General features: G+C 39.1%; 1 protein-coding gene across 1 annotated transcript in view; it reads left to right on the top strand.

Moving 5' to 3' along the window:
- Positions 1-15,588, top strand: part of fndc3ba (fibronectin type III domain containing 3Ba) — a 186,984-nt gene extending 171,396 nt beyond the window's left edge. Inside the window, exon 26 of the mRNA XM_076975704.1 lies at positions 11,973-15,588. Within this exon, the coding sequence (XP_076831819.1) occupies positions 11,973-12,284 (312 nt within the window). The 3' untranslated portion in view covers positions 12,285-15,588. The remainder of the gene's footprint in view (positions 1-11,972) is intronic.
- Positions 15,589-17,505: the final 1,917 nt, after the last annotated feature.

Here is a 17,505-nt window from a genome sequence, read left to right as displayed (position 1 = left end):
TCTGCAGAGTGTGCAAAAATAAATTAAAATTATATCCCAGAGGGTCACAGTATGTAAATGAGCACACTAACTAATTATGGTGTTTTGTGAGCATTCCGGTCAACCCCAGATGTTTCTGATCAGATGTCTCTGCATTTCGGGTGTTTTGATTAATCAAAATTTATGTGATACTTGTACATTCAGGATAATCGTGTCACAAAAAAAACATATAATTTTGGTTAAAACAAGTCAGGCAATTATTTTACTATACAGGAAAACAAAGATTCAGTAACATATTTCAGTCATATGTAGCAATATAATATTTTGTCCAAGTTCTGCAGCCCTAATTCCATTGATATTTAAGAGACATTTGAGCAGTGACCCTCTGAAACTCTGTAATCCCAATGTACTGTACGCAGCAGGAACCACTGGAATGATTTCTGCTTCTGAAAGGAAAGCACAATGCTGTAACTTTTAAAGTTTGTAACATGGAATGGGAAAGATTGTGGTGCACAGACAGTACATGCTGCTCACTCTTAATGTGGAGGAACACAAACATCCGAGACCATCTTCTCTATATGCTTGTTTAGGTTAAGCTGGAATCAGAGATGGGGACTCTAGTTTGGGACTCGTACTCGAGTCGCACTTAAGTCGCATATACAGTCCCTGACATAAGTTCTGTCGCTTATCCATGTTGTGGAAACAAAAACTTATAACCTGACTTTAAATTCATCGATTGGTTTTAGAAATGACTCATATGAAAGCTGAAACCCTAGAACAGTTTGTAGGATTCTGTCTCGAAATGGCCTCCATGGTTGGATCAGTGTCCAGAAGCCAGCACTAAACAAAAGGCAGGTAAAAAACCATTTGCATTTGCCAAGGCCCACAGCCTGCTAAATGGATGGACGCTGGAAAAGTGGCAGAAGGTGGAAAAGTGGAGGAAGGTGGATTTCTCAGATGAATCTTCAGTTGAATTACACCACAGTTGCTGCAAATACTGCAGGAGACCTACTGGAGCCCGTACGGATCCAAGATTCACCCAGAAAACAGTCAAGTTTGGTGGTGGAAAGATCATGGTCTGGGGTTACATACAGTATGGGGGTGTGCAAAACATTTGCAAGGTGGAAGGCAATATCAACAGCCTAAAATATCAAGAAGTATTAGCTACATCTTACATTCCCAATCATAAAACGGCGAAGAAGATCAAGGTGCTCCAGGACTGGCCAGCCCAGTCACTAGACATGAACATCACTGAGCATGTTTGGGGTAGGATGAAAGAGGAAGTTTGGAAGACAAAACCAAAGATGAACGCTGGGAGGCATGTAAGACTGCATTCTTTGCTATTCCTGATGACTTCATCAATAAATTGTATGAATCATTGTCGAACCGCATGGATGTGGTCCTTCAAGCTCATGGAAGTCACACAAAATATTAAATATGGTTCTAATCAGAGGCATCAATTGCTGGATTGCACTAATTAGAAAATCTAGCAAGCTTGAGCAAAATCCTGGTGAGGACTTTTACTTTCTGAACCTGGAATTGACACCTCTGGCTCTAAAAGCACCACAACGTCATTCACCAGTGTTATGAAGCATTTATTTGTATATGAAGTAGTGGTGGGCCGTTAACGGCGTTCGTTAATTTGATACTCTTATCGGGCGATATAAAAATTATCGCCGTTAATCTATTCTTAAAGTTGGGTTGGGAACTGGGTCAAAATGGGTAAACAAACTATGATGACTTTCACCTTGATAGTTTAGCTTGGCTGTATTCCTAACCAAATTGCACAGTAGGGGCGAGAACGTGTTTCCAAACCTGTGAATTACAAATCGTACGTGTGTTTCCATGGATGCAGTCACGAAGTTGCCAGGTTTGCTTCATGGAAAATTCATATTAGGAGCGTAAAGTGTTACCGGAGCGGAGCTCGGAGCGGTCGTTTTCTGCATGGTCCTAGCGCTAGATTCGTCGCTATTTAAATATTTCTTCTTAACCGTTAAAACTGCAGAGGACCAAAACCGGCTTTTAAAAACGTCCCCCCCCAAATTACGTCCGTGAGGTTAAATGTACTAAATGTTGGCTTACATTTCAAATATCATGTTTAGCTGAATAAACATGTTATCAACCCTTTTAATGTACAGTATGTAGGCTTACAAATTCATGTTTAACTGAATAAACCGTTGAACACGAGTAGCCTACATTTTATTGAGCATATTTTTTTTCTTCAAGTATCAAAGTAGAACAGCTTCCTAAAGCAGTCATTGATGCATTTTGGAAACAGGAGATGAGCCCCTGGTCTAATGCACCCTCTGTATTAAGAAACCCTATCTCAAAAACTGACTTTTAGTCATTACTTGGGTAGCACGCATATGAGCCATTTTAATATAGATTAATCTAGATGAATTTCAAGATTTCAGTGAAATTAATCTAGATTAAAAAATAAATCTATGCCCACCCCTAATATGAAGTGAATTATTTTTGATTTTCACCTTACTTTCTGAAGGTGCAAATCTGACCTTTCTGTGTTCATTAAATGATCAATATTTCTGCAGTAAAGCAAATTTATTTTCATAAATTAAATCTCATTTGGGAGGGTTTCAGCTTTCATATGAGTCATTTCTAAAACCTATCGATGAATTTAAAGTCAGGTTATAAGCTTTTGTTTCCACAACATGGATAAGCAACAGAACTTATGTCAGGGACTGTACAGTGACTTCAGACTCAACTTAGACTTGTGATTTGAGACTCGTGAAAAATCTTTTATTTGTAATGGTCATTTGTGTTTCATACAGCCTATCTGCTTTTCACTTCCCGCTGACGTAAAATTTTCGGCGCGCGGACCCTCGCGCCGGTCGTGACGCGTCAAGTATAAACCTAATGTTTACCCAGTTAGCTTGGTATTAACTTGCCACCAGTGCACCAGTAGAGGATGTTCAGTCATAGAGGCCTCATAATGCGCCCTCACCGAGCCAGGCTAAGTGGAAGTAACCTGTCAATCTTGATCTTTTTAAAATGTAATGCATTAGTTGCATAAACATTTTCCTTGTGTTGGGACACTGAAAGACACCTTGAAGTTCAAATAGATTGTGTTTGATCCAGTTCATTAGGAGACAAAAAGTTGCTGCTGCTTGGGGCTTTTTATGTCACTAATAATCACTAATTTGGTATCATATATACACTACCGGTCAAAAATTTGGGGTCACTTAGAAATGTTCTTATTTTTGAAAGAAAAGCAGTTTTTTTTTCAATTTAGCTAACATTAAATGCATCAAAAATACACTCTATACATTATTAATGTGGTAAATGACTATTCTAGCTGTAAACATCTGGTTTTTAATGCAATATCTACATAGATGTATGGAGACCCATTTCCAACAACCATCACTCCAGTGTTCTAATGGTACATTGTGTTTGCTAACTCTGTAAGGAGGCTATTGGATATTTAGAAAACCCTTGAAAACCCTTGTGCAAGTAGGTTAGCACAGCTGAAAACAGTTTTGCTGATTAGAGAAGCTATAAAACTGACCAGTTCCTCAACTGGCAGCTTCATTAAATAGTACCCGCAAAACGCCAGTGTCAACGTCTACAGTGAAGAGGCGACTCTGGGATACTGGCCTTCAGGGCAGAGTGGCAAAGAAAAAGCCATATCTGGCTAATAAAAGAAAAAGATTAATATGGGCAAAAGAACACAGACATTGGACAGAGGAAGATTGGAAAAAGTGTTATGGACAGATGAATCAAAGTTTGAGGTGTTTGGATCACACAGAAGAACATTTGTGAGACGCAGAACAACTGAAAAGATGCTGGATGAGTGCCTGACACCATCTGTCAAACATGGTGGAGGTAATGTGATGGTCTGGGGTTGCTTTGGTGCTGGTAAAGTGGGAGATTTGAACAAGGTAAAAGGGATTTTGAATAAGGAAGGCTATCACTCCATTTTGCAACACCATGCCATACCCTGTGGACAGCGCTTGATTGGAGCCAATTTCATCCTGCAACAGGACAATGACCCAAAGCACACCTCCAAATTATGCACAAACTAAAGAATAAGCAGGCAGCTGGTGTTTTATCGGTAATGGAGTGGCCAGCGCAGTCACCAGATCTCAACCCCATTGAGCTGTTGTGGGGAGCAGCTTGACCGTATGGTACGAAAAAAGTGCCCATTAACCCAATCAAACTTGTGGGAGCGGCTTCTGGAAGCATGGGGTGAAATTTCTCCAGATTACCTCAGCAAATTAACAGCTAGAATGCCAAAGGTCTGCAATGCTGTAATTGCTGCTAAGGGAGCATTCTTTGATGAAAGCAAAGTTTAAAGTAGAAAATTATTTCAAATAAAAAAAAACATTATTTCTACCTTGTCAATGGACTATATTTCTATTCATTTTGCAACTCATTTGATAAATAAAAGTATGAGATTTCAGGGAAAACACAAAATTGTCTAGGTGACCCCAAACTTTTGAACGGTAGTGTATGTGTGTGTATATATATATATATATATATATATATATATATATATATATATATATATATATATATATATATATATATATATATATATATTAGGGGTGTATTCAACTAAGGATTTTCATAGTCGAATCTGATTCGTCAGCTTTTCCCTTTAGTCGACTAATAGTCGAATCGGGTTTATTTTTATTTTTTATTTAGAGCATCTTAAACGGGATCCCGTTCTCATTCAGGACTTTTTTCCTCTTCAAAGTAAAAACCTAAAACACTCAGATAAATGAATACATACGGTAGGTTGGCTTTATTCAGCTTTTATTTATTCACTTATTTTTTATGAAACGTTAGAGAACATTAACCGTCAGTGCGCATTGCATATCGAACTGTCAGACACTAAAATGTCAAAAATATTTAAAATAAAATATGCCTGCCTAAAAATATAAAAACATTGACACACAACAGCAAAAAATATAAGGAAAGGTTCAAGTAACGGGGTTTAAAAGCAAACAACAAAAAATGTTTATAGGCTACTTGCCAAGACGCACCGCGACGAGACGAGATGACACGACCGAAACGACAAACCGTTGAACTGTTTTAAATGGTATGCCATGTTGGTTGTTGTCGTGCGAAATGAAAGAAGTTGATGACATAACTTGCACTTTACTTTGTTTGATTCATCTTTATCTTTTTCAAACTTTTGAAGTTTTTTAGTAGCCATTAATCTCGGTAGATGCTGCGTATTCTGTGGCGTGTTCAGCTCCGCTCGTTTGGATTGTGCAACTGCAGGGTGTGATTTATTAATGTGTAGTAAGTAAGATGCCTTTTGTTAATGCGCAAACATCATTTTAAAATATTTATTAACAGAAATTAGGATGATTTTATTTGACAAAAGGCTATATATAACGAAAACAAAGACATTTCATGTAACAACTAATGCTTAGCTGCATCCTTGGGCACCACCATGCAGTTAGAATGGTACATTCGACTATGACGTTCATAGTCGACTAGGGGGTATAGTCGACTATAGTCGAATCAGCGACTATTGCAGGTCACCCCTAAATATAATATAGGAGTATATATATATATATATATATATATATATATATATATATATATATATATATATATATATATATATATATATGGGAGAACGGGTATGGTTGTAACATGGGGAGAGTTGTGACACCATCAGTTCCACCCATCACGGATAATATAGGAGTCATATGATCATTTCAGTATTTACCCAATTCCTCCATGATCCCACATGGTGAATATCAAGGCTGTAAACAGGCACATGCAGATTCCATCGCGAAAAAACTGATTTTGAGGTGAGAAAGTAAATTTATGAATCAAGACTATATTTTGTTTAGTACTTATACTATTGCAGATAAAACCATATGAATTATATTACATTAAACTGTAGTTTCTCAGGTAAATTGTGATGCATTTTTTCCCTGTTAATTTCAAATCACCTTGCTAATACAGCTAGTTAAACACTGGCTGACAGGGGTGAGGATGGTTGTAACACAGCTTTAAAACGTGTTACATCCATCCCCTTACATACAACTATGGAAACTTTATTGATTTTTTATAATTTTAAGACTTTTAAAGACTGACAGAGTTGTGCTTGCAAATGTTTTTAAAAGAAGCATCTGATGAGGTCACAAATAAGGGCAAGTCAGTCAGATCAATTGCAAAGGCACATGGAATCTGCCATGAAACACACACACACATTGACGTTGGTTATTATTTGACCTACATGTTCTTTACACAGGTACATTGTATTAGTGTTCATTAAGCATACATATTGTTAAATAAGTTTGTTCTAGTACACTAATTTACACACCCACACACACACTTCTGAGTAAAACAGAAAGTGCATATGAGTTATGGTCAGTCACAGAGAGAGATACATTGTTCTGGATTGTTATTTTATTTAAAAAATATATTTTTGAAGCATTTTGCATGGTGTGGCCTCTGTTTTTGCTTCTTTTGTCTAATTGTTACAACTTACCCCAGCATGTGTTACAACCTACCCCGCTGTGATATATCAATTGAAGTTTGAATTGGTGCCATTTGTATTAAACAAATGGGTGTACTTTGTGTAAAGGTTTGAGAAGTCTAGCTCTAAAATTCAGTGAGTTACGGGTGAGTTACGGGTGCTGAAGCAAAAAGTGTTACAACCATCCCCGGTCTCCCCTATATATATATATATATATATATATATATATATATATATATATATATATATATATATATATATATATATATATATATATATATATATTAGAGGTGTGCCAAAAAATCAATTCATATATCAAAAATCGATTCTCATTTACTACGATTCAGAATCGATTTTAAATGTCCCAAAATCGATTCTAAGTCGTGGTGAAGTCTCGCGTTACGTAATTACAAAATTACGCGAGACTTTACGCAGCATGTTCTGGAATACACTCATGCGCGGAAAAGGTTCAAAACACATGGAGGAAAGAGATATTCAACCTGTCCGGTCTTCATTTAAGGCAAAAATATGGGTTCATTTTGGTTTTTACCGAATGCCGGGGAAGACCGAACTGGACACAATGTAGCTCGTGTGCAAGGCGTGTGTAACGCGGTGAGCACGGGAGCGTTAATATAGAGAAGGATGGACCCAAGTGCCGGGTGTTCTGGGCTCGCAAGAGCAAGACGTTTGACACTCGTCACATGTATTAGCGAGAGGGAAACGCGCACAGCGACCCAGAACGAACGAACAAAACAACACGGGAGACTCAACGCGCAAGAGAATAGAAAGCAAATCCGTGAGGGCACGGAGTAAATAGAAACAAAAAACCAATGCGGAAAATACAACGTGTGAAAAATAACACTCAACCGTAGTGAGACGGGAGGAAGAAACAAAACAACAGTAACTAAAAAACAGCGCGGATAAATGCAACGCGAAAACGAAACCAAGGACACCAGCAGAAGTAACTGGCAAAAAACGCTGCAGCAAAATAAATCCCTTCCCAAAAATAAAGGCAAAACGGATAGGAAGACATACAGGATCTAGCGTCGCCACAGCGGGCGGAAATTATCATACAGTTAAGCCCGCCCACTAAGAGGGAAGATATGATTGGTCAATTTTGCTGTCATTTGAAACTGGTATTGCGCTGAATAAGCCTTTTTCACGCAAGGAGGAGGGGTCAAGTTCCGGGCGAGGTGATGTGTAAACCTATTTCCGGTTAGCAGCACCGCTACGAGAATGGATGCGTTTTATTACTCTGCATCTTTGGCTGACCTTCCGCGCTTTAGGCAGGACGATGTTGCCAGAACCGTCGAGGAGCTATCGAGGACCAAACGAGTGAAACTCGATAAAGGATACAAGTTTTTTTTCGAGCAGTTTATTTTTGATTATGAAGGTAAATGGATCCAGTTCTGTAGTTTAGTTTAGCCAAGTTAACTAGCTAGCATGCCTAGCTAGTGTCTTAGCTCCGTGCTCACTCAACATTCTATCATTTATGCCTTCATCAAACTGTTTATCTTATTTTTAAATAAAGCATGTGTTTTATTGTACTATTATAAGTGCCTGCATTATTGTCTTATGATTTTGTGTGTTCAGTGTCCAATGTTGTGGATAAGGAGATCCGTGTAATGGCTCGGTGCTACCGGTCCTTAAAAAAAAAGTGAGACACCACACAAGCTAGAGGTCAAAGCATTTTCAAGCACTTTAATCTAAATTCCAGCACTTTTCAAACCTGAAACAAAGCAACATTAAAATTGGTCAGGTAATTGTTTCTTCCCCTGTTGAGGGGTGTTTCTTTATACTACCACATATCGTTTCGGACAAGCGGTTCGTGCAGACGCGCGTGCTACGGTCACTCGCGAAAGTATAAACCTAGCTTAACACAACGAATCTGACCTGAAGGCACGCATATTTGTACAAAACATTCCAAGAGGTTGGGGATTATTCCCATTTCTAGTATTATAGCATACAAAATTGTGTCCGATTATGGTATCCTAGCATAGTGTGTGTGTGTGTGTGCTCTAGACCCAAAGCCCAGACAGACTTGTACATAGGATGTGCACGGAAAGCCTCTAGGCGGGATTTCACTCTGCTGTACACAGACTGCCTCGCTGGCCGAGTCCAGCTGAAACGACGCGGTATAGCACCTTTCTTCAGCCACGTTTTGCCCTTTGCCGTAACGTAGATGTCTTGCGGCTCAAAATGTGCGCTACACACGTGCGTGCTGTTCCTAATAACCTGGAAATTCGGCCCCTCACTCCTTCTAATGGCCATCAACCACTTCTTTCTTAGTTCCTCGTCAGCTGGGAACGAGTGGAAACTCAAATAAGGCTGTTTTTGTTTGGAATTAGAGCACAGCGGTACGCTGCAAAAACACTTGCTAGTCACTTAGGAATTAATCGAAACTAGCTAGAGGTGGTACGCTAACGCCAGCTAGCGTTGCCACAGCGGGCAGAAATCATCAACAGTTAGGCCCGCCCATTAAGACGGAAGATATGATTGGTCAATTTTACTGTCATTTGAAACTGGTATTGCACTGAATTATAACTGCCAGGCCCTCTGTAAACGAACAGCGGGCATCACAGTCCTGATAGTGGGAGACACAGGCTCACAGGCTTCCACTTAACCCCTCACCTTCCAGCACAGATTGAATAGACACGGGTGAATAATTTATTTGCTTATATTTTTGTAATTGTTTTGGATAAATTATATATATTTATGTTTTAGGAATATTTTTAGGCCCTCTGAGAGGGCGTAGAGGGACCTGACAGTTCCCCACTGCTCAAACCCTTAACTCGGGCGTACACGGTGTATCTCGTGACAACTTCTGCATTTGTCTTTGGAAATAACACGTATTCTGGTGCTGAGCATCCAGTACATCTCTTTGTCTGCAGGGTGAGTTTTTATGGCAGATAGCTCATTACACACAGATTCCTTTGAATTCCCTCTTCAAGCCAGATTGATCCATTCAGTTGTAGAAGTTCTCATTCTTCTTATGTTGCTGTTCATTTATATACATGCTTAATTACCTCAGACTACACAGAATCTTGCTCATTATAAAACAGCAATTTGTCTTGAGAGTTCCTAAAACAACTCTTTCATCCTGAGACCATTTGATATATACACTTTATATACACTGCAAGCGCCACAGTTTTTTTCCAACATCGTTTTTATTTGTCCTTCGGTGCCTCGCTGTCTCTCCCTCTCCTTGCGCATATTGTTCTGCTTCTGCCAGTGGTTAAATATTTATACATATACTCGAAATTATTCGAAATAATTCGATTTTTTATCACATCGATTCAGTCAGACAGCTATTTGTTGTGAAACAAATTATAGTTACATTTTCAAACATTTTCAAGTACTTTAGCCTACTTTAGCACTTTTCAAACCTGGAACACAATGCAACATTAATTTTCGTCAGGTAAATGTTCCTTCCCCTGTTTTTGAGGGGTGTTTCTTTATACTACCACATATCGTTTCGGACAACACTACACAGAATGTCTCCACTGCCCGCATGTCAAGCGTGTGCTCCACACATCTGACCAATCAAACGCAGCTTTCAGTTAATAATGTGGTGGGAAAACACTGAAAAAAAAAGTTATCTCCACTTTTTTTGTGGAAACGGCAGGCAATTGGCCAAGCTGTATTGCGTTCTATTTTGTGATAATTTAATAATTGGTTATAATAAAAGTTTTATTTATAAAGCATTGTTATGCAGCATTTTTACTCATCACAAGTGCTTAACAATGTCAATAATGAAACAAAATGTTATAAAATTAGGTTTAAGCTATTAATTAATAATGTAAAAAAATATATATGGGGAGCCGTTTGAGAGCCGAAAAGAGCCGGCTCTCCACAGTAAGAAGAGCCATTAGAGCCGCATCTCAAAATAGAGCCGAAAATCCCATGACTAGTCGTCTCGTCGTGGTGCGTCTCTGCAAGTAGGCCTATAAAGATTTTTTGTTGTTGTTTGCTTTTTAAACCCTGTTACTTGAACCTTTCCTTATAATTTGTTTGCTGTTGTGTGGCAATTGTTTTATATTTTCAGGCAGGCATATTTTAATTAAAATATTTTTGACATTTTGCACAGTGCCAGTTCGATATGCGCACTGATGGTTAATGTTCTCTAACGTTTCATAAAAAAATAAATAAGTAATAAATAAAAGCTGAATAAAGCCAACCTACCATGTTTATTCATTTATCTGAGTGTTTTAGGTTTTTACTTTGAAGTGGAAAAAGTCATGAATGAGAACGAGATCCCGTTTAATGTGCTCTTTAAAAAAACCCTGATTCAACTACGTATTACTCAACTAAAGGGAAAATCTGACGAATCAGATTCGACTATGAAAATCCTTAGTTGAATACACCTCTATGAATTACTAAAACTGTAATTACTGTTTAGTAATTACTGTCATTTTAATATTGACATTGCCATTATGATTGAGGACGAGAAATGACAGAAGACTATCATTGTATCATATGATATGTATCATTACATACAGGTCAACTTGATGATGAAATCATGAAGGGAGAGGAAGCAGATGGAGCCGTGTTCAATTCCTCCTCATTATTATTTAGATTTTAGTTTCTACATTCACTGCATTAAATTAAATAAAATGGCAAAACCAATCTGAAATGATTTCATTTCAGTTGCATTCATGAAATATGATTATGAAAATGAAATGACATTTTGATTTTTTAAAATATATATATATTTTTTTATTTATTACATTTGACTCTAAGGGAAATAAAATTTCATTTCATGTCATTTTCTTTTGCATTCTAGGAGGATATTTGTGAACATGTATAGAAAAATAAATGCCATGCGTGCATTTGCATTTTTATTTTAATGTTTTAATTACTTCATCCCTTTTTGACCAAATTTAACATATATATATATATATATATATATATATATATATATATATATATATATATATATATATATATATATATATATATAATAAGAGGCAACAGGTGTGTGAAGTCTGATCCTGTACTGTTGCTAATTTGCTCAAATTTGACAAACTGAACATCCAATCTTGTTTGCAGTTCCATAACAAAAGAAATATTAGAATATATGAGCTCTGTTGAAAACATAACATTTTTCTTTCCATTTGGGTTTTAAATAATACAGACGTATTTCTACTTCACTCAGATTACATTTAGTGAGAAGCAGCAGTCCTGTTCTCTCAGGCCCTGGTGGGGTGCTGACCCTGGAACAGTGCGATGTGCTGTTATCCCATACGCATCTGCAGGATATGAAGTATTGGGCTGACAACAGCACCTTTTTCATTAATCCTAGAACTATGACAGTGATGGAAGTACTCATCTCCACAACAGGCAATAATCTAATTTTAAAAGCCTGTGTGGCCCAAAAAACACTATACTATGAAAAACACTATACTATAAAAAACACTATACTATGACACATGGAGAAAATGACTCCAGAAAACTTTCATTTAACTATTAAATTCTCAGCTATATTTGGACTATATATGTATGTGTATTGAGCAATACCAATCTCTCCCTGTAGGTGTATAAGGGAGAGGGGACAGTGTTCCATATCTCAGGCCTGCAGTGGAACACAGACTACCGCTTCCGTGTCTATGTTTGTCGCCGTTGCCTGGACACCACGCAGGAGCTGTGTGGAGCACTGAGCCCACCCACGCCCTTCAGCCTCCGTCGTGCGGAGCTTCCCCTGCCCGGCGAGATGCCCCCCCACCCCACGGGCAAGGCTGTTGGCATGTTTGCCACGGACGAGCGGGTCTCCGCGCTGCTGGTGGGAGCGTTTGGCGCCATCTCCTTCTTCATGGCCTTCGTGGTGGAGTACTTCTTCATGAAGTGAACAGGAGACACGGATCAAAACTCTGACACTACACATTGTGCATTCAGAGTCTTCTCTCTTTCAGTTTGTCTGTTTCTCTCTCTCTCTCTCTCCGTGTCTTTTTCTTTCTTCCTTTCTGCCACTCTCCCTCTCCCTGCTGAGTCATATGGAGTTTGCTCTACACAAGCCTAAAGTCTTTGCTGCACACCTTAGGAAGGGAGGCTTGTGTGATCAGGCCTTACACATTGGAGCCCATTAGCATTCAGGATGATGCAGGTTTGACATCGTCCTCCCCCCTCACATGTTCACCGTGTAAAAAAAGTTCTGTTCTCTGCCTTGATCACCTCACCTTGATTGTTTATTTTTCCTTTGGTGTTTTATTTTCTTTAAGGCTTTATTCTACAAATCTATTTTACAGATATATACAAATTACTGGTATTGTAGCTTTAATATGATAAACATAATATCCAACAGTTGTATTTTTATGATTCTCTTGTTCTTTCTTTGGCTATCAGTCTGTGTGCTATTTAGAAATCCCATCGTAATTGTAATATTGGCTCCTGCATTAAGTGTCCAAAGCTAGCTGCAGTCCATGTGTGGTTTTAAGTGATGCTGCTATTCTGTTTTATTTTCCTAAGAAAGAGTGGAACCAGTTATCTAATATATATGCACACACACATGTATATGAAAATGTATAAGATTCTATAGAGGTTATGTAATATAAATGACCTTGATATTTGAAGTAGATCTCTTTTCTAGAGCTTGTGATCACTCACGTTCTATGGTGCTTTTCGGATCTGTGGTCAGTAGTGGTGGCAGAGGAGGGTTTCAGAGCTTGACCGACATGCAAAACACATTAGGCTCAAGCACACACACACACACACACACACACCCACCCCCCCGTCCCCTCTTTGCTGCTGCACACAGCCGCTTGATGGGGTGCACGGCTTGCAGTGGTGATGTCATTGTGCTCCCAGTGCTGATGCTCTGCTATCTGTAGCTGTTTGGCTCTCAGAGGCCAAGTACCTGGTGCTCAGTGACTTGATTTCCCCACCTGTTGTCTAAGCATTTTGGCTGCCATCCGAGCTGGAAGCGTGATCCACTAGGTCCTTTCTCACCCAGAACACAGGTGGTGCCACAATCACTGGGTCACTGTGAAACAGATGGCAAAGTAAAAAAATAAAAAAGTGTTCTCTTGGTCACTCTGTGAAACACTTTCATGAGCGTGTAGCCACCAAAAAGCTTGTGGATAATTTTTATAGCAGCACCTCTCACTTGGGGACAGATGTTCCTCTTCAACCTCACTACGGAAAAAGCCTGTTGGAATTGTTTAAAGGTGCTTTATTTGCCATGTCATCAGTGCAGCAGGTGCCCCTCCCACTCAGAGCAGAGTTAATGCCAAACCAGCCAGGGAAAGACATGATATTCACAGAGCCTGCGTAGTCAAGTAAAGGTACAAACCAGCAGATCTCACTGATCCAAAGAGTCTTTTTTTTGGGGGGGGTCAGAGTAAACCCCGGCCTTTGCCCCTGATTGAGACGCCCGAATTGTACCTCAGGGACATGGACTATCTCTTGGTGAAGAACATGAAACTCTGCTTGAGGGTGCAGAAAACACTCAACCCAAAAAGAAATATCTTTTTTTTATTGCTGTCGTCACAATTGTAGCCTCTTTTATCATCTGCCTTCACCCTTTAACACAAGTTATTTCATTGGTTCTTCACCCTTTAACACAAGTTATTTCATTGGTTCTTCACCCTTTAACACAAGTTATTTCATTGGTTCTTCACCCTTTAACACAAGTTATTTCATTGGTTCTTATTGCCTTAGCTGTGCCTTTGCTCTGACGCATCTGTAAGCAGAATCGTTTACTGGCTCAAATACTTTTGCCAAAGTTAATGGGAAAATAAGGTATCATTCTACGTAGGTTTATTTATACTATGTATTGCAAACAGTACTTTAAATACTAATTACAGTGCAATCGTCATTTATTTATTTTTAAGAAATTGAGAAATGTAGGTATGTACATTTTTTTTCCTCTTGTAGCATGTTTTTGATGTCGTTTCATTTTGAGTGTGTTTGTGAGCACAGGTGTTGGAGATTTACAGTCAAGGCCAGCAGTTTTCTGCAGTAATTGGGAACATGTGGCATACATAACATCTACTTGAGAAAGCATTCTGCTTTTAACCAAATGCCTCATCCTTTCCTTTTACGAGACTGAATCTCCCGGCCATTACATATACCTAGTGATTTGTAGCATCTGTTTAAGCAGCTTGTGGTTTTGCTCCAGATAGGTGGAGCGACACTTGTCTGTGTGCCGTAGTGTTCTGAAGCTTACTTTAGTTTCCTTTTGCCTAATCAGAGGCATGTCTACTTCTAAACATCCTGTTTATTTAAAGGGTTCTGTGACAAATCCTTTGTGATCTTTAGAGCATCCTAATTCTTGAAAAGGAAATGTTAACTTTATCTGTGATTGTTTTTATACATAAATTGTACCATTTATTTGTACAACCCCTTTGCGGTGAAATGTTTCATGTTATTTCACACTGAAAAGCAACACAATGAAACTTATGTTTTGAAGCAAGTGATTATTTTACTGACATCTTTATCACCGTAGTGAATTTATCCAGTATTTTTGCTGAGGAGTTATATATAGAGTTTATAGATATAGTATGACAACTAACACAAACAAAGCACTTTTTTAAACAAAGCATTAGCAGGTTTAGCATGATCATGTAATCATATAATGTGCAGAAAAAAACTTTATTGCAAGTGTATTCAAATCCTGATTATTAGTACACTATCAGTTGTTTGAGAAATATCAGTAAAACTGGCAAACTGGCCTTTATAGTTATGATCATATTTCAAGACATGGGTGTGAGGACCCCCGCCCCCCTTTTTTTAACAAGAAAATGTTATGATCCAAATGCAATTTTGTATTTTTGTATTGTGGGAGTGTTCTGTTATGTTTTGTATTTGTTTTGGCAAAGGTTTGGAGATTGATCAAATCCTAAAGTGATTCCAGATAAATTGTAGAGAACCACAATTGTATTCAAATATTTTCCAAGTGCAAATGTATTTTTTTATCTCACAGTTAAAAACAAAAGGAAAAACATTCCAAGATTTTCATGATGTATGGTTCTTAAGAATTATAATTTGAGTATTGTAAATGTTAGACAATTTCATATGCATTATATATAAAACTGCCATATAAATTTTTAAGGTATAGATTTTTTTTGCAGATAATACCCTATGTATGTAAGACTTAACTGTAGCGCATATATAATATATTTATACCCAATAAATGTTTTAATTTTTTCTGACCTTTAGATGCATTTAATGTATTTGGTGTATAAGAATATCAATTGAATGGCCATATTTTAGAAATCAGGACAAACACAGGAATGAACGTCTCCCGTCGCCCTGCCGCGGGGTGGCAGGCAGGGGTGTCGCTGCTGGAACCGCAGGACCTGCTGTGGTTGACGCCCCTCTGGGTCCGGGCTGCTCCTCGCGCACCTCGCCTTTCAGAGTCGTAGGAGCGCGTGCAGTTGTGGAGCACTATAGAACCCCTTGCAGTTGCTTGTTTTCCCTCTAGGGGGCACACACCAGTGTTGGAGCCCAGAGGCATCAGCATGGTGCCTGTCGCTTGAGGGTCAGTTAAACCCTTTTCATGCATGGTGGTCTTATAAAACAATAAAAGGAGTACAACTCTTAGTAGTGGATTCCTCAGCTCGTGCATCGATAAAGAAATCAACCAGCTGTGAAAACTAATGTGAATTGCAGGAAACATGCATATTGGGGCCTCAGATCAATCCTGGGGCGATGTCTGTCTGAGGGTCACTATTCCCATCAATCAGATCTCACCTTCAAGGGGAGGACCACAAACTCGGTTTCTCGTCTGGTCTTAGCTGCCTCCTTGTTGGCTGTGTCTCGGGGGTCAAGGTTACATCTGCCCCTCTGTAACGCAAGGTCAAGTGTGAACTAGATCACATGGCCTGATGTGGAGTCATTGTGGAGATCAAAGAGCCAACTGAGTGTTGGGCCCCAATGGTCCCAGTGCCAAAGAAAAATGGGGATGTGCGTATGGATTGATCTCAACTAACTAAACGTGAGTGAAAAGGGAGAGGTATGTCCTACCTACAATTGATGACTTACCGCTTACGCTCGCTAACGTACATGTATTCTCACTCTTGGATGCTGCCAGTGGTTTCTGGCAGATACCAGTCAAGAAAGACACAGCTAAACTCACAACGTTCATCATACCTGTAGGGAGGTATTTTTTCGATAGATTAACAAGTGGTCCAGAAATATTTCACAGTGAGATTTCACTGTTGTTCAGAGGTGGTGAGGGAGTAGACGTGTATATAGTTGACATCTTTTTGACGTGTTTGGCCAGACAGTAGAACATGAAGTAAGACCGCAAAAAACACTACAAATTTTGAGAAATGTTGGCTTGAAATTAACTGACAAGAAACAGACAGTCACAGCTGCACCATCTAGGCCACTGCATTGGTGAGAATGGGAAACACCCAGATCCAGCAAAGGTGACTGCTATTGTGGAGTCACCATCAGCCGACACACACCGGCTATGATGATTTTTAGGTATGGTCCGCTACCTTGGGTCCCATCTTCCTAACCTGGCACAGGTAACAAAGCCACTCAATGGCCTCCTTAAGAGCGATACAGTCTGGATGTGGGGTGCAGCACAACATGAGGCTTTTAAAATGTTAAGTTTAATCTCACAGACACCTGCATTCTATGACCTCACAAAGCCCAGTATTGTCAGTGCAGATGCCAGTAGCTATGGGCTAGGTAGCATTTTAATGCAGCAACATGGGTGCTAACTAAAGCCAGTGGCGTTCCACTCTAGGACACTTACGGAAGCTGAAAGGCATTTTGCTCAAATCAAAAAGGCTATCAGGTTATATATACTATATTGCCAAAAAGTATTCGTCCACCTTCCTTGACTCACATATGAGCTTAAGTGACATCTCATTCCTAATCCTAAAGCTAGAATAGCTTCAACTCTTCCAGGAAAGTTGTCCACAAGGTTTAGGAGTGTGTATATTGGGAATTTTTACCATTCTTCCAGAAACGCATTTGTGATGTCACATACTGATGTTGGACTAGAAGGCCTGGCTCTCAGTCTGCGCTCTAATTCATCCCAAAAGTGTTGAGGTCAGGACTCTGTGCAGGTCAGTCAAGTTCATCCACACCAGACTCTGACATCCATGTATTTATAG

Source organism: Brachyhypopomus gauderio, chromosome 16 (assembly GCF_052324685.1).
Source record: "Brachyhypopomus gauderio isolate BG-103 chromosome 16, BGAUD_0.2, whole genome shotgun sequence".
Lineage (NCBI taxonomy): Eukaryota > Metazoa > Chordata > Actinopteri > Gymnotiformes > Hypopomidae > Brachyhypopomus > Brachyhypopomus gauderio.
This window is presented reverse-complemented; position numbering and strand designations above follow the sequence as displayed.